Source organism: Tasmannia lanceolata, unplaced genomic scaffold (assembly GCF_043159265.1).
Source record: "Tasmannia lanceolata isolate RefF3 unplaced genomic scaffold, GAP_Taslan_0.1 ptg000005l, whole genome shotgun sequence".
In the NCBI taxonomy this organism is placed as follows: domain Eukaryota; kingdom Viridiplantae; phylum Streptophyta; class Magnoliopsida; order Canellales; family Winteraceae; genus Tasmannia; species Tasmannia lanceolata.
Genome location: NW_027518682.1, coordinates 18651854 through 18673604, shown reverse-complemented (window position 1 = coordinate 18673604; position 21751 = coordinate 18651854). Strand labels below are relative to the sequence as shown.

Sequence of the window (21751 nt, the reverse complement as noted above, 5' to 3'; positions counted from 1 at the left end):
CTCTCTCTCTCTCTCTCTCTCGCGACATGAACGGTTGGTGGGCCCAATAATTAATTTGCTTATATCTTTGAGCATGGTAGGCCCCACCATGTTTTTCAAAATGAACTGTATGGCTCAAACCATAGGAGGATCCAAACTGTCCATTTGATGGGCCACACTGTAAAAAGGTTGTGCCCCCAAAAATCATTTCCACAGGATGATCGTAGCCCTCCGATCTAAAAAGAAATTGTTATGGAAACCTCTTCAGATCTGGGAGTTCTGATCATCCTATGGAAATGATTTTGGGGGCACAACCTATTTACGTTTACGTTGTGGCCCATCAAATAGACAGCTTGGATCATCCTATGGTGTGAAACGTACACTTCATTTTGAAAAAGGCATTTGCTAGGGTCCATCGCCAAAGGGCATTTCACAGCTGGTCTGTCGCATCAGCCACACAGTGACTGAAGACAGCCTAGCAATTCTCGTTTTGAGAAATATGGGCGGGGCGGGTGGGGCCTACAATTTGGCCTTAATGGGCCTTCATGTTACAGTACGCTTCACACCAAACGATGATCCGAGCCGTCCATTTGATGGGTCACACCGTAAATAGATTCTGCCCCCAAAATTATTTCCTCAGGATGATCGCAACCTTCCGATCTGTATAGGTTTTCATAATATAAAGTTTCTCTTTAGATTGGAGGGCTAGGATCGTCATGTGAAAATGATTTTTGTGGACACAGCCTATTTACGGTGTGGCCCATCTCATCCTGTGGTGTGGCCCGATACGGTTCATTTTGAAAAACATGCGTGGGTCTACATTGCCGAAAGATATAAACAAATTAAGTATTGGCCCACCAAATGTGGGGATATGTTACTTTGTTGATAAAATAAACAATTTTTTGTTGAGAAAAGGGTTTCTGCTCGCGAGTGCAAAAACAGGGGTGGGCCCATATTGTTGAAGGGATCCAAAGCATTCACTTGGAAGGCTCTTTCATGGATAGGGTGTCCACCAAAAATCAGCTCCATTGGATCATCTTAGGATGTCCATTTGTGAGGTAAAAAAATGGGCAGATTAATGGACAAACAGTATTTGTCCATTTTCACCTCCACAAATTGAAACCCTGTGATAATCCAATGAAACTGATTTTTGGTACACGCCATCCATAATCGGGCCTTTCAAATGAATGCTTAGGATCACCCCAACAATATACCCCACCCTTTGTTTCCTCTACTCGAGCACAGATAGAGTGCAGATAAGCTATCTACGCTCAAGCGCAGGAACCGTTTACTCTTTTTTGTTGCATTCTTTCTTATTATTAATTTTATATGAGAGTTTGATGTGATTGCATGGGATTGTTCTTACAATGACAGGGTTTTCTACTTTAGAGTTGGGTATGGAGAACGTTAATGCCGATAGGGTTTTGGGTTCGAAACAGAAGAGAGCAGTCCGTTCTGCTTCCTCTCTCTCAGATGCTGGTGCTGGAAGGGCTAAGTTGGCACGCATTGATGTGAAAGAGTCAGTGTGTCCTAGACTCCTAGCGACCACAGGAAGTCTATTGTTTACAATTATACTAATTTTGTCAAGAGCAGATTGCCTCAACGCGTTATGTTTTTTTCTAACGGTGAATGGAGTGACTTTCCAGAGAATGTGACCCATTCGTTGATTGAAGCATTTAGGCTTAGAAAATCTGGTGTTGAGGTGTCCATGGAGAGCTGTCTTTATATTGTCGATTTCCCCCACATGGTTATGATTAACCTAAGTTCTGGTGTTCAACAGTCTGTTGGGTGGATTGATGAGTCTTCAAAGTGTTTTTTCCCTAGAGTTTCCTTTGATTATGATGATGTGCCAAGTCATGCGCGTAAAACTGAGTTAAACCTCGAGATTGATATTAGTGGAGTAGATAATTCCAAACCTGAAGAACGTAATGACGTCGTGGCTTCTCGGGTGAAGAAGGAGGCTAAAGAAGAGATTGTTGAAAATGGCGCCGTTCCCTGTTTGGAAGACGTAAGTTTTAGATCTTTGCATGATAAACTAGTTAGATTGGAAAGAGGAAGCAATAATTACCTTGAACTTCTACAAGGGAAGTTCCCACTTGTTGGTGCCTTAACAAGTGGGAACTTCCCTTGTAGAAGTTCAATTTTGCTTCACTTGTTGATTTTTCCTGCTTTAATCAAGTTGGGGAGCCTTAATCTGATTCATAGAAATTAAGAGTCCCTTAGTGCTCATGTCATAAGCCATCTCTTGAGTCTGAAACAATAGTGAACTTATTCTCATGTTTACCATGTTAATATACAGGTAAGGAACGGTCAACATGCTCCACCTCGGTCAGAGGTTGTAAAGATACCCACTTCACCGTGGTTGCCTATTCCAATTCTGTTTGGAGCAATGCAACACAGTATACCTCCCTCGGCCATGCATTTACTAGGTCTCCATTATGAAGCAATCGAGGTATGCTTGATAAAATAGTTGATTGATGCATTTGAACGCTGTAAGTCTTTTCGCTTTGTTGTGCAATAGCATTCATACGTCATTTGGATTTTATGCTAGACAAAAGCCATAGCGCGCGAAGAGTTCATTAAAAAGCTGAGGTTAATTGTCGGAGACGAGTTGCTGAGATCTGCACTCCAGAGACTTCACTTCAAGGTAAGAAGGCTTTGCCACTAATTTATAGATTCTTATACATGGCTTTTGCAATTTCTGACAAAGCCGAAGGCCTTGTTGACAGATCTTTTATAATTGGTTCCTTCATTTTGTTGAAGTTTACTCAATTTTAGGGGCATGACAAACATAAGCTTCAGACGGTGATAATTTTTGCATGTAAGATTTTGTGATTCCCTACAATTTGGATGGTGCTAAGTTGCTTTAGCGTTTATAGGCTGTAATTTGATCACATAATGAAGAATAATAGGGTATTTTATTGTTTTGTATTTTGAAGTCGAGTAGCACGTGAGGGTTTTCGTCCAATTTTTCTGCTCTTGGTCTTGTAAAATATTGCAACATATATAGATCTCACTATCAAATTTGGAAATTAAAATGTTTTTAAATCCAACAATGTATATGAAAACTCATTAAATATGCATTAAGTGTTGTATAAAAGACGAGAACACACACATATGTCCATAGAACACACAAATGTAATTGTCACTTTGTCACTCTTCTATGCATGCATGTACGTATTCCTATAAACACATCTTGTATGGTGTGGTGGAAATCGTAGTTGGAAAGTACCATATTACCATCTGAATAACAAATCCTACAAGTATACAAGTGCAAAATCATAGGTGGAAATTGTTGTTAGAAAATACCACCTTACCTTTTTTTTTAAAAAAAAGATACGTCTTACCAGCTTTCCATATATCTTATTATATTAAGTCACAAATAATAAATAACTAACAATTCCTACAATTTTATGATGCAACCCCAACTCATGTGGCTGACAAATTTGAAGCCCATCCCAAGCAAGTGAGAAGATCAGCTCGTATTCAAGCCCAACACAAGGCCCAAGCCCAAATTGAATCCACAAAGCATAAAGGCCCTGACCCAATTGCATTTTCGTCATAATGAACCTGGTCAATTTTTATGCACGTTTTGGACCTCTAGATGGACGAATAAGAGAAAATGCTTGACTAAGAAGTTGCAGGTCTTTGAATTATCTTTCCAACGGATATTCATGGTCTTAATTTGGCCCAACGATTGAAGAGTTATGGCTATTTTGGTAGACTGTGCTTGCTAGGTTTGACTAGTTAATGTATTTAGAGTTCCTAAGCTATTAATGATGTATGTGAGTCCCTAAACTAGTTAGTGGACTAGTTTGAACGAATTTTCTCATGTATTTCTCTATTTGAAGAGTATCAAACATATGTAATAGGGTATTAGTTGAATATTGAATTAAAATTTGCTTAGTGCATTTTTCCTTGAACCTTGAAGAGTTCATCGTTGAAACCTATAAGAGTTTCACTCCTTCTTTGAAGAGTAGGAGCTTTTTCCTATCATTTGCATCCTTGAAGAGTTGCAACCATCAATCTAGAAGAATTGATGTTACCCACCTTCCTTGGCAACCTTGAAGAATAGCCATTGAAGTTGTTATCTTTCCTATCATATCCCACTCTGTTTTTCAGAATTCTGTCCATTCGCTTGTGTCCACTTCAAGTAATTTTTCGAGCACCCTATGATGATAATCTGAGAAAACATTTGTCAGTAAAATTGAAGATCTTTCAGTTCTTGAATTTTTGGTTTTTGAATCAAGTTATTCCGATCTATATCAAGGGGGATACGCTCATTTTACTGAGCTTGCATAAATCTGTTTTTCTTGCATCCGAGTTGTTGAACATTTGAGTGTGTGTATGTCACTCTCCCGATCCTTGGTCCAAGAAGCCTAGGAGAGACTTGCATCATTTTATAGGCATCATGTAGGCCCTAAATAGTGCGAGTCTTGTTGATCTAAAATCAGAGGGACTTATCAAAGTCATACATTTCTGCTAAAATCATGTGTGTTCCCTTTTTCTCTTTTGGCATGTGTGGGTGCTGGGACAGTTCGTAGGGGCTGAAAGAATTGCAAATAATATATAAAAAAATATGAGAAGACTTAGAAAAGTTGGAAAAATTCTAGAGATGTCTACAATGTTCTAGAATTCTCTACATGATTCTAGAGGTGTCTACATACTTTTAGACTTCTCCTAGACACTCCTACAAAACCCTAGACTTCATAATTATTGAAGCTATTCTCAGTTCCAAAAGTTTGTTTTGAGCAATCTCTGCAACTCTTCTAATTTATCTCTTAACTTTCTATGAAGTACTTATACATTATTCAAAAAAAGGAATTCAAGGCAATCAGAATCATTATAATCAATCAGCGTGAATAAATGAAACAGTAACCATACACTTAAAAAGGACTTAACCGCCATACTACTAGACTTATAACTCATACATGGAAGCTGACAGGACCTTTACATGTTGGATTTCTCATTTATCTAATACCTTTTCTGGGGCATGCTCAGGCTTAGGTTTCGTAGTGCATAATGTATTCATCACAAGGAAGATGTATCCAAATATGTAGCATACTAACAACTTCACATTCGTTGGCTTATGAGTGAGTTCAGATGACTCTTCTAGTGTAATTGGAGCTTTCATTCCTGCAATTTTAGAACTGTCATCTTGTGCCTCACCTGAGCCTTTTGCCACTAGTCTTGTCCAAAGCAACTTTGAGAATTGAGATGTATGTCCGTGTCTGAACCATGATTTCCTTTTATCTGGATGAAATGCATTTTTTTGTGTGTGTTTAGATCTTGATCTTTGCCATTCAAAACACTGGAGTTCGGAGTGATTTTTATAGTTAGCAGATTTGCTTATGTGCAAGAACACAAGTAACGAGCCATATTGGTGAGTATGTCCTCTTTCTTGATGCATGCAATTACTACAATGTCAAAACCTTTGTGGACATTTCAGTTCTGGATCTTACATGATTACCTGGGATCAGTCATGGTGGATCTCCCGTAACTAATAGGATCTGTTGGCCAACCTATCAACTTTGGATTCTTCAGGAGGTAGAATCAAGTCCCCACTAATCATTCTTTCCCTTAGCCTTCACTTCAGATCCTAAATATTGTTCTGAGCACATGCCTTGGTTATGATATGTTAGAATATGTGAGATGTTAGAATGTGAGATCCAACGGATGGATTGAATTAAGATCTCACCGTTGGATCATCTTGGAGGTAGATTGGGTAAGTTAGCTAAATGAGGCACGTGGATAAATTAGGCATGTGGATTTGAAGAGGCAACCCAGAGAGATTAGGAAATAGATTTGATTAGGTAGATTTGATTAGGATTATTTCCTTCTATAATTATCTCAATTCCATTCCATGTTTATCTTGTAAGTGCTATATATAAGCTCACCTTGAGATTATTGTAAAGCATCCAAGAATTCCAAAATTTCTCAATTTTTACCCACTCATCCAAGGTATATGAGATGTCTTTTTTGAAGGCCTACTTGCCAGAATTTTAACACCATTTCTTTATGCTAGCAAGTGTGAGAGCTGAACCTGTTTGTGTTGCTCATACCTTGTCAGCATCAGTCCAATTATCTTTCTTCCCTTGAATTTATTTTTTTTTTTTTTTTTTTTTTGGAAAAAATATGTATGGGGAATGAAGACTGTATCTGATGTTCCCTTTGGTTTTGATTTTTTCAAGTAGATGCACCAATAATAAAGACAGGACTTGCATTGGATGTTGTTGGTGTCCATTTCACAACAAATGTCTAATTCTTTGGGGAACCCGTTCAGTATTCATACCCCTAGTGCTGCTATTTTGACTTTAGCACTGAATAGAAGGAAGAAATACTAGCTGGAACCTGCAAAATTTTAATAGATGCTGAATGCATATCAAGTTGCACAAAGCTATATTTTCAGAGATTTAGGCCCTAAGTAACCGATTGTTTGACTCCTTTTCTTGTGCTTGCACTGACAGCCACCCATGAATCCCCAGGTTGCACAGCAGAAGCGTAAGCACCAGGTTGTTCGAAAGTGATTTATATCTGTGAATGACAGTGTTGGGCAATTTTCTATACCAGGTATTTAATCTATTCTTAACTTTTTTATATCGGTCTGTCCTCTAATTTTAGACTATTTCATTTAATTTTTTAAGACTAATCATAATTTTTTGTAGTGTGGCAGGTTTTTAGGATTTGAAGCAGCGGCAGATACATGGAGAATGAATTCGTTAAAGCTCTGTCAGTTATGCCAGAGGATGAATTTCACAGATTTTATGTTGTGCGTGTGACACATGATTGTGAGATCTGTATGGAATTTGTTGACTCCATGCACAGTAGATTTGGGTCTTGAGAACTTTAAACTAGCTTTTATCATCAATCAAAACCATAGAAGTAGCTATGGTGTAGATCGAGTTTGTGCTTATCGATTAGCGGTGAAGGTAAAAGCTAATCTGTTGTTGTTGATTATATTTGTCTTTTGGGAACTATAAGCTCGCTTTTATCATCAATAAAAACCATAGTAGTTCTTTGGTGTAGAGTTTATGCTTATCGATTAGCGCTGAAGTTAAAAGCTAATCTCTCGTTGTTGATTTTAATCTTGAAATCTGTCTAAAATATGCCTTCTGGTGTGTTTATCAGGCCCTGTGTTGAATGGGGGTGAATTTTAAATTGCGGTCCATGGGCATATCATCTGAATTTGCTATTCTTCACTTGTTTTATCAGGCCCTGTGTTGAATGGGGGTGAAATTTAAATTGGCGGTCCATTGGCATATCATCTGAATTTGCTATTCTTCAGTTGTTTCAACTGCTTTCATGTGGGCTCCATTGTCCTAGTAATATGCCTGTCAAAGATGGCCCACCATATATGCATTTTACATGCTCTTCTATTAGTAATATGCATGGTACATAATCTATTATTTTTACCAACAAAACCCTATAAGCTTCTTGTTTCTTAATACAATTTCAAATTTTAGCTTTAGATTATGATTCTGGGATCTGCAGAGTGCTGATTACTCATGGTTATGAATGTTTTCAATTTCGAGAAAACAACAATATTTTCTAGTTTTCCCTGTGGAATTTCAAACCAAAAGCCCCTCTCCCATGAATTCAAAACCAAATCCCTCCCTTTGTATTCTTTATTCCTAAAGACTCGAATACCCACTCTTTTCCTTGGATTTTCTGAATTCCAAACCACATCCAGTTCTACCATTTTTCATCGAGATTTAGAAAAATACATTTTGAAGATTCTATCTTTGGCTGCTTGTTCCCCAGCAGGGTCTGTGGGACAATGGCCATTGGTTGCAGGATTTGAGTGGTCTCTTTCTAGCTATTGTTTGGGATTTTTTTCTATATCCTTCATGTGGAATCTACTTTCCCTTGCCTTTTTATTAGAGGCATGCGTTTTATTATTTTTCTTCATTTAATATTTTCTCCTGTTTTTAGTTTTGTCTTGGATCTTTTTTCTCGTATCAGTTCACTGCATCTCTCCCAAGTTTTCTGGTTTGTTTTTTGCAAGAAACTTGAAAATTTTGCTCATCAGTGATGAGAATTGCCCAAAGTCTTGAAATTCAAGAAAAGAATTTCAAAATTATTTTGAACTTATGCTTCTTCTCACAGCACAATTTGCTTTGATCTATATTGTTACCTCTCTTATAGTTGAGGCCCCTAGTAGCCCTTACTAAGTATATTATTACTTGCAACTGTTGCATTCACCCATTCAAAGACCCACCCGCCCTTCACTTTTTCTTTGCTTGATATCATGTATTGGACTTCCCTGTCTTTATGGGTTGATTGAAGATTTGTGAGCCCTATAGCATCTCTTTTACTTGTAGTACCCCATGTTCACATTTGTTATTCCTTTTAGATTGATGTTATAGGCATAGTTAGGGTGATCGAGCAAGTAACCTTTCAAATCGTTGCTTGATACATGGCCAAGCGTCAAGTTCTACGGTTTCTCCTTGTCTTAATGAAGTATATTTTTTCCCTTTTTCTTTTTGGAAAATGGCACCTGTCTCTTTATCTCACGCTTTCCCTGTTTGGACTGTAGAAATTTCCTGGTAATGTTTGGAAAGGAAAAATATTTCTAATATTTCCAACTTTGTACAAACCCAAAAAGATAATTTAAACCAACCCTATTCAGTTTCTACTTCGAGGGGCCTTCAATTTATGATAGTCTACTGATATTGGCACTACCATGTTTTAATAATTGCACAAAGTCAGCTTGTGTTTTCTTTTTAATTGGCTTAGTGTTAACTAACCAACTTCTCCAAAAGCTTAAGCTGTTGGAGAAAGGCATTATTTATCTTTTACACTCTAACACTCCCCGCACGTGTGGCCCACTTGGCAAACACGTGGCACATGTGGTCCCACTTTGGGCCGACCATCGCATGTGGATTTTCGCTATCCGGGTGGTTTGAACTCGAGACCTTTGGCTCTGATACCATGTTAACTAACCAACTTCTCCAAAAGCTTAAGCTGTTGGAGAAAGGCGTTATTTATCTTTTACACTCTGACACTTAGAACTTTTTTTGCGTAGGCAAGCTGGGGTTTTGCAAGGACCCCTGCCAGTGTATTAATGAGAAAAAGGATACTACATATAATGTACCTCTCCTGAACTATCCAAGAGTACAAGATTTACAAGGGAGGGCAATAACAGGGAGAGATATGATTTCCATCCTCACGTGGACAATCTATGTTGGACAAGAAATTTGCTGCCTTCTTAGCTTCTCTCCATGTATATGAGATTTTTCAAGAGTTGAGGCAGCATAGATTTCCTTTATCTTCTCTATCATAGTGAGTTTCTCCACAAACATTTATACTGCTTGGCCTGGGAGAATTCAATCTTGCTGTGGATGTAACTCAACAGTGTTGAGTTACAGAATGGGCTTGCTTGTCTGTGCCTAGGGATTTTAGGGAGAATTGGCTTAGAATTTTTTGAGAACTGTAATACCATTTTCATAACGCATAAAAGAGAAGCTGAGATTCTGCAACATTAGTAGTCTTTATGAATATCTCTCTAAATTAACCAGTCATATCATATCCCTTTAAAATGCGGAAAGGAAAAAATTTCCCTGAGAAGTTTTTTCCGTCAGAAATTGTTTTGTTGCAATTCAAACAGGGCCTTATGTTATTAAGCTGTTACAACTCCCAAAAATTTATGAACGTCCCAATAATGCAATGCAAAAGTGTGAGAAGTGGGCCCCATTATTGATAGCTTTAGTGCTGATTGGTAGTGGCCCCAGTTTCCATCAGAAATCAGGCCATGTTAAGCACCATTGGCTAAAGCTCTAAAGACCATTCACCCTTTTGCTAGCCCATGCAATGACATTTTCAGATTCTTCTTCAATGATTAATGGTGTGATCGCAACTTCCAACCCTCGTTGGTCGTGAAAAGGAAAAATAAGGGCGTGAAAAGGAAAAATAAGGGCATGTTCGGCAACTATTCTTTTACGGGATTTTTCCCTTTTTTAGGGGTGGAGAATGACGAAAGCCAAAAAAATCTCAGAAATCTTGTTCAGCTGCGTGACTCGCTAAGGTCCGTTTCCAAAATTTCTGCTACTTTTTCGACTAAAAAATAGGATTCTTCAAAGTGATAAATAGTCGTTTCTAAAGTTTCTCATCACTCCGTTTCCGTCCGATTCTTTAGGCGAAAATGAGAAGTGTTGCCGAACATGCCCTAAGAGTGCACCCATTATTGTCACAGACTGACTACCTTTCGAGCTTCCATCAAAGTCGAACTTAAACCATCCTAGTGGAGGAGGGCACCGTTTTGAGGTCGTTTTTAACTTAGCCTCTCTTTCTCAAATTCTATTCCAATTTCTTAGGATATCTCCCATGGTACGAGGTATATGAGGAATTGGTGAAGTGATCCCTCCCCCAAGAACAAGATCGATTTTGATATTCATTATTATATGTCCCAGTCTCTTCTTTTTCCCTTACAAATATTGAGTCTCAAAGCTCTTTCCAAAGGTGCCATTGCTCCAAGGTGGACTTAAGAAACACCCATGACACATTGCTCCAATGCAAGATTGTTTTCTGAATGGATTTATGAAACACCCAAGACATTCCCAAGCTTTTGGTCATCATCCACAAGATGCACCTATTAGCAAGAGAAATCTTTCTTCTTCTATTGTAGAGGAACATTTTTATGTGTTTAATGTTGGAATTTAGGGGATCCTGCAAATTAGCAAAATAGACAGGAATATGATGTTCTTCATGTATGTCCACTGTAAAAACACCGCTGTAAAATCAGGTCCAGTTTGATTAAGTTTTGGATCAGATTAGCTTAAGCATCTAGGCCAGTATCCTGGAAAAGACGTTAGATAAATAATTACGGAGTAGATAGACTGCGCCAATCCTCGTCTTTTAAGTCCTAAGCACACACATACAGATGGCATAGCAAATAAAAATGGCAGATCATGTGGACAGACTTGGTGGGCCACCACCATTGTAAATAACCTACAAGTACCATGAAGAATTGATTATCCTAACTGTTCAATCTTGGAGGGATGAATGGTTGTCAAGCCTTGGTGGGTCACCACCAGACTCTATAGATAAAGGCAGACTTCTAATTGTCTTTCATTTAAAAGCATTTATCACGAATTTTAGTCTGTTCTGTATTGACTTAGAATTGTCCGATGCTGAAGATTTTGCTGTATAGCTCATCCATAGTAGGGCCTGAAAATAAATCACTAGCTCAAGATCATATCTACATCTCACAACTTTAAGCATTCCCATGCACAAGTAAACAAACTAGATTTGGATTCACAATATAATATGAACAACAAATATAGAGTAACCTTATTTTGCCTCGCAAAACAGTTATACGATGTAGAAAGGAAACCTGTATACGACATCTTAAGGAATATTAACATTGATCATTTAACTTTGCAGATACTTAGATTCAGATAGAAACCTTCTCTCTCATCCCATGGTGGCGAGCACGTCGAGCAATAGAATAAGCTGAAAGTGCCGATCCAGTTGTGCCCAGCACATGCTTGGTGAGGCCCATGCTTTTCTTTAAAGCCAGCCACACAGTCCACAGGAAACCAACCCACCCTGCAGCAAGAATTTTCTCAAATAATTTGCACTTAACACAATAAAATATGAGATATTTACATGGAAAGCGACAAAAGAATCCTATTTGTTTATGAAATCTTTCAAGATGATTGCTTTCTGATACTTGTTTTCCAACCATTATCAGATGAGCATTTCTCAGATACTTTCAATTCCAGTGTTGTATTATGGATTCCTTTTAATCTAGATTCAATTATATTCAGATCTGTTGCTTACTGTCCCAGAGAAATAAATTGTTTTGTAGCTGAGAAGAACAAATATAGATATTTGATATTTCCCACAAAATAAAACTTAATAATGGAAGTAAATTGTTGCCTGCTAATATAAAATCATAGTGATTCATCATAAATTGGGCAACTGATGGTCTTGGAACATCATCCATGTCGAAGGATTGAAAATTACAGAAGTGGCATTCTGCGATTAAAATCCAGCATGTCATCATGGGAAGTGATATATCCACCCCTTTTCATTGCTTGGGACACCCAAAATCAGTGTGTGTGGCAATCTGTGCCGTTGAACACTTCCCCAATGACGTAAGTCTTATCCACTGCCAGTCATAGATACACTAGATTCAGGTCTCCCGAGTAATGGAAAGGGGCGGAAATATCACTTCCCATTATTATTAGGCCACTGATATCCGCACGACCATGTTTTGACTTTTGAGAAGGAGTGAACTCCACTTGTATTACACTTTTTAATTCGCTGCTGAGAGATTTCTGGGAATTGTAATAGCTTTAAGGGCACGGTTGGCTGCCATGACTCTTTTTTTTAACATGATAAATCAGGGGTCTCCAAGTGGAGATGAGGGTGAACTGGTTAAAAATCAGGAAACCAACAACAGGAAACTAGTGTCTCTGGTGGTGAGAAGCTGTAAAAAATCAGGAAACAGTCAATTGGATTTTGAGTAGAGTTTTTTGTTTCCAGATTTTTAGCTCCTCCTCACCACTTGGAGACACTAGTTTTTTCCTGTATTTTGTTTCCTGATTTTTAGCCACTTCACCTGCCTAACCCCTCTCTCTCACCACTTGGAGGAGCCAGTTTATCATGGAAAAAAAAAATTAATGGTAGCCAAATGTGCCCTAAACAATGTAAAACAAGGTGAGTTGCCCGATTATCAAAACATGGTCGTGGAGATATCAGTAGCCTATTATTATTATTATGGATTTTTTAGGGTAAGTTCCCTCAGTAAAATGATCAACGAAAGCTGAAATGTCACTTTGGTTCTACCTCTAACCTCTTACACTGGAGGTGCCAACAAAAGATGGAATGTCAAGGCATTCCACAGTGCTGAAGAGGATTATCTTAAGAGTTGCCATATTTGTTTGAAATGATGATATTCTGAGCATTATTAGGAAGCAAAATGAAAAGAATTTTGAGATGAAAGAGCACCTGTAGCTATCAGAACAGCAATAATTGTTGAGATAGTCGTAATGGAAATAACAAACACTGCCACTGATAATGCTGCCACGTATATTGCTGCTACGCAGGTGAAGAAAATAGCTAAAAAGCCTCCGGCAGCAGCTAAGGACATGAGAAGTGAGATGACAATAGCATTGGTTGTTGCTGCCAAAAAGAAAAGCATAAAAACCAGTAATCCCGTCAAGGCCAGAAGGGTGACTGTTCCAACCTGTAATATCATTGAAAAGAAAATTCAGAATGGATGGGGTGAAAAGTTCAGTATTAAAGAAGCTCAACATGACTTTCCAGTCTACCGCGATATTACAATATAATGATTACAAGTGAATAACACACACACACAAAACTTGTTTATAACGTGCATGCAAGAAGCACATGAAACCTAGAGTAAAATGTGTAATCCTCTAAAATTTACTATAACCAAATCAGAACAGCATGTGGAGATCTAAAATAATTCAAACACTTACCAGGACAGACCAACTGAGCCTTGCTCCTTCATTAAGCTACATGGCTAGTTATGATTGCAGAATCTAGTCATTTGAACACGACAACCAAAGGAGACCACTTAATGTAAACCAAGAGGGAGGTTCCGAATAGTTTAGACTTACTCAAGAAATGTTTACTAACTAAACAAACAAAGAAATAACTTAATAAGCATATGGTTATTGCTTCATTTAGATCACCTTTGTTAAGCTACATGGCTAGTTATGATTGCAGAATCTACTCATTTGAACACGAGAACCAAAGGAGACCACTTAATGTAAACCAAGAGAGAGGTTCCGAATAGTTTAGACTTACCCAAGAAATGTTTACTAACTAAACAAACAAAAGAAATAACTTAATAAGCATATGGTTACACTTTATGTAGATCACCTGAGTTTCGAACAATTTCACCTATATATAAATGTATATTTTTATATGGGACTGATATCTGAACGACCATGTTTTGATATTCATGCATATTATATATAAGACAAATCTACTTATTTTAGAATTCTCTAATTGGCTGCAAAGAGCTTTTTGGGAATTGTAACAGCTTCTGACAGAGTGTGTGTGTGTGTGAGTGTGTGTGTGTGTGGAGAGAGAGAGAGAGAGAGAGAGAGGTGCAAATTCCATCCACTTTTTTTTTCTCTGACCTTTTTGGTTTGGTCACACCAGCCGAGAGAAGGGAAGAACGGTGAAACATGAGAGAGAGAGAGATTATGAAACAACCAATTACTCCAAAAGCTTAAGCTAATGGAGATGGCGTTATTTAATCTTTTATACTTTTAACACTCCCCCTCATGGCCTCATGTGTGGCCATAGGGTTGGCCTACACGTGGCCTTTCTTTTGGGTTTGGCCATTGCATGTGGATTTTTGCTACCAAGGAGGTTTGAACTCAGAACCTTTGCTCTGATATCATGTGAAACAACCAATTACTCCAAAAGCTTAAGCTAATGGAGATGGCGTTATTTAATCTTTTATACTTTTAACAAAGTTCAAAGACAGGAGGATGCCAATCATGCCACGGAAGTAACACTTGTAGAGGAAGAGGTTGTAAAGTGTCTCTTTTGTAAATCTAGATCGGGATTGAACCATTTAACCTGATAGTCATAGAAGTTCAAATGCTGGAAGAATATGATGGATCCGGCCTCGTAGATTTTGTATCCAGTGAGGTTCTTTTCTGTTTTTTTTTTTAGAAGCTATAAGAAGCTTTACTAATAATATCTAGTGGGATACTCTGGAGATGGCGATTCCGATGACTCGGTGATAGATAATCTGGCAATGTTCATGTAAAAGATTCCAGACCAGTGGCAGGGTTGGATTTGCTCTCACTCAAGTCAGGGAATGCAGTGTCGTAAGTAACGGAGGATTTGAGTGCAAGGAGAGAGGCCTTGAAACAAGGGATGGAGAGAAGGCAGGGTTAGGGTTTGAAGTTGCAAGAAGTGGAAGAAGTGGAGGAAGAGCTTCGTTTGAATTGGCAATATGGAGCAAATTTTTGGTCTTATCCTTTTTGCTTCTGGTTTTCGAGAGATGGGTTTGGAGGAGAGGAAGGAAAGTTTTGGTGGCATTTGTGTGTGTGTGTGTGTGTGTGAGAGAGAGAGAGAGAGAGAGAGAGAGAGAGAGATCCTCTCTAGTTCTTACTCTTTCTTCCCCTTCCCTCAATAGGACCAAAACGAAAATGGTATCTTGGTCATTTAAGGAAAAATTAAAGGAAGATAAACAAAGAAAAGGGATTGGAAACTTGGAATGGCCAAAAGAGAGGCGTGGCAATATCATCCCCCTACTTAGGGCGATTATAAATTCGCACCCCCTGTAGGATAATTTGCGCCCCTTTAAAGGAGGATATGCGGCAGACATTAACGCTTTTTGACGTTAAAGGGGTGCGAATTATCCTACAGGGGGTGCGAATTTATCATCACCCTATTTATATTATGGCTGATTCAATCCATGCAACACAGAGTCACCCCATCCTTGGAGGTTTGCACATCTGGTGGATGAGTTATGAGTTTCAGGATCGAGTGGGGACCATCCTTGTATCTTTTGGACATATCTGAAGACCAGTCAACAGTGAGGTGGATGGTCTTGCCGAGTGGGGTTTGTTGGGCCCCGCTTGGAGGTTTTTTATTTTCTTCTCCCATGAGATCAAGCGCCTTTATTTTCTCCTGTTTGTTCTCCTCTTTGGTTCTGACCATCTCGGTCTTGGCTGTATTTCCGTCTCCTTATTAATTTTTTTTTAATGGTAATTTTTTCCATCTCCTTATTAATAAAACACCTTACCATTAATAAAACTATATCTTGGCAGTTGTAACACGAGTCACACAAAACAACTATTCTAGGACTACAAGTCATGTAAATCAATAGGACCTTCGGTTCTCCAAACCACTCACACATTACGTAAATGAGTGAAGAGAGAACAGGTAAGAGGAAGAAGTATGGGCATATCCACATGCCCAAGCTAGTAATATGTGTAGGCTCCAGCATCTCACATAGTGATAAATCACTCCTCCAAATTGACTACTGCAAATAGTTTCCAGTGGAAGAAGTATGGGCATATCCACATACCCTAGCTAGTAATATGTGTAGACTCCAGCATCTCATGTAGAGATAAATCACTCCTCCAAATTGACTACTGCAAATAGTTTCCAGTGGATGTAGCTTTCTAGCAAAGCCACCGACTCCACTATTCTTAAAGGGTTGTGAAATAATAGAGCAAGGTGCTTCATTGCATCATTTGCACATACAGTGATCCTATCTTACTACCACCATCGCTACCAAACAGAGCTACATTAAAAAAAAATTAAGTTTCTGAAGCCTAGGACCTTCTTTCTTTGGATAAAAATCTTGTCAAGTAACAATGCTCTTCGTTTTGTTTTTCTAACTTATGTGAGGAAAAATCAACTGCAATGCACTATACTGCATCATTAATAAAGACGCATCACAAAACAGAAATTAGATTATTAGAAAGGGCAGAATTTAAGCACGTAATTCTTTGAAATAAAGATTAGTACCTTCCAAGCCTCCAGCCTTTCACATCTCTAGAATATCGTCCAATCTTACATAATTTATCATTCAAAGGAAAGCAGGACCTTAAGTGATATAAAGGAATCAAGCTTTGTACATTCACAAGAAGCTCACCTAATAATGATCATGGCTAATTCCACAAACCATGCTTTTGAATGAAGCAACTTACCTTTTAAGCAACTAGATAGGTTCATATTGTTTGGCATGGTTCTCCATCAATCAGGTAGCAACAAGCAACAAAAGAGTGTACGTGGAACTTCCCACTCAAAGCACCTAAACCCTGTAGGCTAATATATATATAATATACTTATATAGCACATCAATAAGGAAGCTATCCAACCCAAACCTAGGCCTCCTCAAGTGCTTGATAAAATCCATTGTGAATGTGAAGAAGAAAAAAGTGCATGATTTCCTTCAGGAGCTCGGCAAACAAAATTCCTATCAGATACAATAACGAGAAAACCTTTTCTGGACATGAGTCCATTTCTCATAATGGGAACTCTTTAAAAGCATCCAAGTTTCCAACATTGCAATTTTGCAGATATTGTCGCCTTTGCACTCTTTAAACAAGTCACGCAACTTATTCCAGCTTTTAGGCACATCCTCAAGCTCTTTCTTGGACTGAAAACATGCACATAGAGAAGGGAATCTACACAACTAAAAAAATCAACCAATACTAGTACTGCCCGATTCCATGAAAACCCCAAGAGACAGACCTATTACCTTAAGACAAATAAGCCAAAACTCATTGGGTCTTCCCAATCTTTCTAAGATCCCATTGAAAACAATCCTTCGATGCCAAAATTGGTTGAAAGTGGTCTAGTAGCCTAAAGCAACAACAGAGAAACATGAAAGTTCGTGAATGGGTATAAAGTGCCTTCTGAACTGGGAACACCATCTTTCACAGAAGATTTTTGATTGGAAGTACCAAGGTTTATCCAAATCCTTTTCTATAGAACCCAAGAAAGCTGCCCTTTTGTTTAATTACTCTTCACCGAGGTAGATAGCTTAATAGACAGATTTAACAATTGACTCGGACAATTTTTCCATTCAGAGTTTAAACTCAGCAAATGGAACCCAAACTGGCAAAACATGTCGCTCAGCCAGACTAACAAATAGATCATCGAGGTTTTGTATACACACAGATATGCAATGAAAGATCAAATTAGAAGAAAACCAACTCTCCCTACATCCAACTTTCATGAATGCCATCTCTTAGTATCATCATCATTTTCAACCAAGTGGTTCGCTCATTTTATAAAATTAATTAACATCATAGATTTCTTATATCAAAATTAAGGTGTTTACTTTAGTTTCTTTCATGTTCAGCATGGCATGTTCTACTTCTAGCAACAACCCAATTCCATTCAAGAAGATGATAATGAGAACAATGAAAATACTACCATAACTCACCATCCCCACTTTACATATTGCAATCCGATGGGCCACCATGTGGATTTCCCACAGTCCAGAAATCCATGCCAATCGTACATCCTAACTGTCCAATCTGAGCACCTTTATCTATTGATGTGGGCAATTTCGCATTTTTTTCGCATTTTTTCCTCCACCGCCCATCCCACAGCGCAGAAATCCATGCCACTCGTACATCCTAACTGTCCAATCTAAGCAATTGTTAACTGCTGATGTGGACAAATTCACATATTTTTTCCTCCTCCGCCCATCTACAAATGGCCAATCAGAAGGCCTAGAACAACTAATTGCTGCAATTTTTGGACAATAGCGCATCTATGCAGTGGGCCACCAAAGCAATGGCTCTAATTATCATATATGTTATTGTCCTAAGTGGGGGCCTGCCTAGGTATGGGGCTAGGTAGGACCCAGTTTGGCAAGGGGTGGATTTTAAAGGGCTTAGCCTAATGTGTTCCATCAGTCATAACTTTTGATGTATTAGTTAGGTACCTAACATTTAATATCAGATCAGCCACCACGTCACCTGTTCCAGTTACGGAAAGGGTGACATGTGCAAAAAACTACATAAAATGGTCACTTGGAAAAAGCAATAGTGAAAGCCGTCATAGTGAAGTTACCAAAGAGTGGGTTGTCGCATATGAGGCAACATATGAAAATAGCTACTCGGTAAAAAAGCCAGCGTGAAAGCTGTCAGAGTAAAGTTAATACAGAGTGGGCCACCGCAGAAGGGGCGACATGTGGAAAAGGCTACCTAGAAAAAAGGCCAGAGCGAAAGCGGCCATAGAGAGGGCCACCGAAGATGGCGGACGGGGAAGCATGGTGGAACGGTGGAACTAGTCCATACGTAGGCAGGCCCCCACTGAGGATCAGGGCTCTTCCAACAACAACCACTAACCCTCGCCTTCGAAGCCACTCTTCGGCCACTGACCCTTGCATATAGGGCTCTAGTTGGCCATGGCCACTTACCCTCGCCTTCGGGTCTCCAGGTGGCTTTGGCCGCCGACTCTCGCCATCAGGGATCTAAGTGGCTTTAGCCATTGACTCTCACCTTTGTAGGCAGCCCCCCACTTTGGACTGTAACATTCCACCACGCTTCCGCATCCACTGTCTTCAGCGGCCCACTCTGTGGCGGCTTTCACTCTGACTTTTTTCCAGGTAGCCCTGTCCAGAGGTCGCTCCTTTCACGGCAGCCCACTCTGCATTAACTTTACTCCGATAGCTTTCACTCTGGCTCTTTTACCAAATAGCCCTTTTCACATGTCGCCCCTTCCACGATGGCCCACTCTATGATAACTTAACTATGACGGCTTTCACTTTGGCCTTTTCTACCAGGTAGCCATTTTCAGGTAGTCCTCTCCAGAAGTCACCCTTTCATGACTTGAACACGTGACGTGGTGGCTGATCTAATACCAAATGTTAGGTGCCTAACTAATACGCCAAAAGCCCTAGTATTGATGGATAATCCCTTTAAACATGTCCCATGCCAAGCTAGGTCCCAACTAGTCCCATACCTAGGCAGGCCCCAATTTAGGACGGTAACAATACACGTGCCAAGTGCAAAGAGTTCTACTACTTACATACCTGGCCGTTTTGCAGTGAAGGGACATGTGATTCACTGTCTCTCCAGCTTCCATGCATAACGTGTAGTGGTCAATGACCGTCATGTGAAAATTGTGCAGGTGATCTACTGTGAGGATTTTGTTTAAAATGGCTGTTCAAGCAAAGGCACATCATACCCTGGGCAGAGCCGATATGTTCCAAAGCCACCAATGAAGCGGCAGGGTTAGAAGTAATCAGGTTGTAGAATGATTTGATGTTGAATAACCCATGGGCGCATCTGGTCCAAACCGCTTTGTCTTCACCAGACTTCTTAATGTAACAAGTCTATAGCAATTCAAGTAAACACGCTACCCTTTCCAAATCCCTATCGAAGAAGTTCCTTTTGAAGTTGATTTTCCAAGAGATACCATCCTCCCCTCTCAAAACAGTCCCTTACCCATGCCACCTTATCCGCCAGTGGAAAGCTTATTTCGAGGGAGCCTATCTACACCACACATGATACCAAAACTTCATCTTCTCCCTCAAGTAAACATTTGAATCTAATCCTTTCATTCAATTTGAACTTTTGACTTAGAATATCCTCCCACACTGTGACACCCACATGCCTTAACCTGTCATCCGAGAACCACTTTCCTAGTAGACCTCTATAGTTGTCTCCAATGACCTTCACCCACAAATGCTGATTCTCTTCTCCAAATCTCCAGAATCACTTCTCTAGCAGTGCTTTATCGATATCTTATACTCTTCTTATGCCTAGACCCCTAACGTAATTGGCTTACAAACCTCCTTCCAACAAGCTACATGCATCTATGCAATCAGAAGGGCAAAATGAAAATTGATAAACAAAATTCTTGCTTTGAATAAATAACAAAAATCCCAAATAAAAATAAAGGAAAGAAAGGGAGATTTTGGTCAAACTGACCGAAATGACGAGAACAGCGCGCAAGGGACTGCCTCTTCGACTCCAGATCAGAAGCTTCCGAGTGGAGTTTCTAGAAGCTTCTCGAAGAGAAGGAGAGTTCTGTTGGAAAGAGAACATTATCCGTTGCAGCAGATAAGGAGAAGGAGATGTGCTCGGATCGGGAAAGAAAATCGAGGAGAAGAGGCGATGAAATACGCCATACAAGGTCTCTTCGTTATCATTATCGATCTCAACCAAACGGGTTTTCTCTCTATTTTCCTCTGGTATTACGCCGTTGGTTTTTCCTCCCTCATCGAATTCCGCCATTTTTCTTCTCTTTCTCTACTCTGAAACCTACCACACAAAAATGACCGACTGATTTTGGTTCATAAACGGGAAGTGATATATTCTACACGTCCCCTTTTTTACCTAGGACAGCTGCCTGAGCGTATTTAATTACAACTAAGCTTTTAGACTGGAGATGGCTGTCCCAAGTAAAGAAGGGGGCGAATATATCATTTCCCTTGATAAACCCCTCTCTCTGATGCCGACGCACCCTCGTCTCTTTTGCTTACACGTAAGCTTCGATATCTTGATGGGACCCACGGATAAGTCGATAAGATACCGAATTGGATTTCCCCTTTTGGGGGTGTGGGAATGATATTGCCACCCCCTTGGGTGTATTTTTCCTGAAAATGGTGTCCTTTAGAATGTTTGCTTCAATTTCAGAGATTTTATATGAATGTTTGGATCAACCAACGTAAATAGGAATGCCCCAAAAATCATTTCCAAATTATTATCTTAACCCTATGATCTATAGAGGAACTGCACATTATGGAAACTTCCATAGATGGGAGGATCATCCTATGGAAATGATTTTTCGTTCGCCCAAAAATGCACAGCTTGAATCATCCTGTGGTGTTGGCCGTACCATACTTTTTGGACGATGCTTGTTTATAAGCCGCACATTGTGTAAAATCTTGAGATTTCATTATAAAAATAAAAATAAAAGGTAATATACAGGATTGAGCCTTAGCTTTTGGTCTTCGATGGTTCAATCCCAAATTACCTACTAAGAAAAGAAGATCAATTATAATGTGCCCTGTGCTTTGTATTTCCGAAGAAAAATAAGGGTGAGCACATGTAAGAAAATACGATGAGTTATGAAGTGCCTTGTGCTTTGTATGTCCGAAGCAAAATAAGGGTGAGCACATGTACAAGTACATACCACTTGTTTGATTATCTAAACCGTCAATTTGTTTGTTCACACAGCATGGATAGCAATGCATATTCGGGAAGATGGATAAGTTCACATAAATCAAAACAAACCAAAATAATAAAAAATTACAAGTTAATGCGGCTAATGATGAAATGCAACATTTGTACTTCAAGCG

At 39.2% G+C, this 21751-nt stretch overlaps 1 protein-coding gene and 1 pseudogene across 1 annotated transcript; one reads left to right on the top strand and one right to left on the bottom strand.

Moving 5' to 3' along the window:
• Positions 1–1376: 1376 nt before the first annotated feature.
• On the top strand, positions 1377–7494 carry LOC143876408 (uncharacterized; annotated as a pseudogene).
• A 3645-nt stretch (positions 7495–11139) lies between these two features.
• Positions 11140–20744, bottom strand: LOC143877829 (uncharacterized). The gene is made up of 3 exons (XM_077380085.1): positions 20379–20744; positions 12934–13171; positions 11140–11526 (listed from the first exon to the last, which is right to left on the bottom strand). The coding sequence occupies exons 1-3, from the start codon at positions 20682–20684 to the stop codon at positions 11372–11374; spliced, it is 699 nt and encodes a 232-aa protein (XP_077236200.1). The 5' UTR covers positions 20685–20744; the 3' UTR covers positions 11140–11371.
• Positions 20745–21751: the final 1007 nt, after the last annotated feature.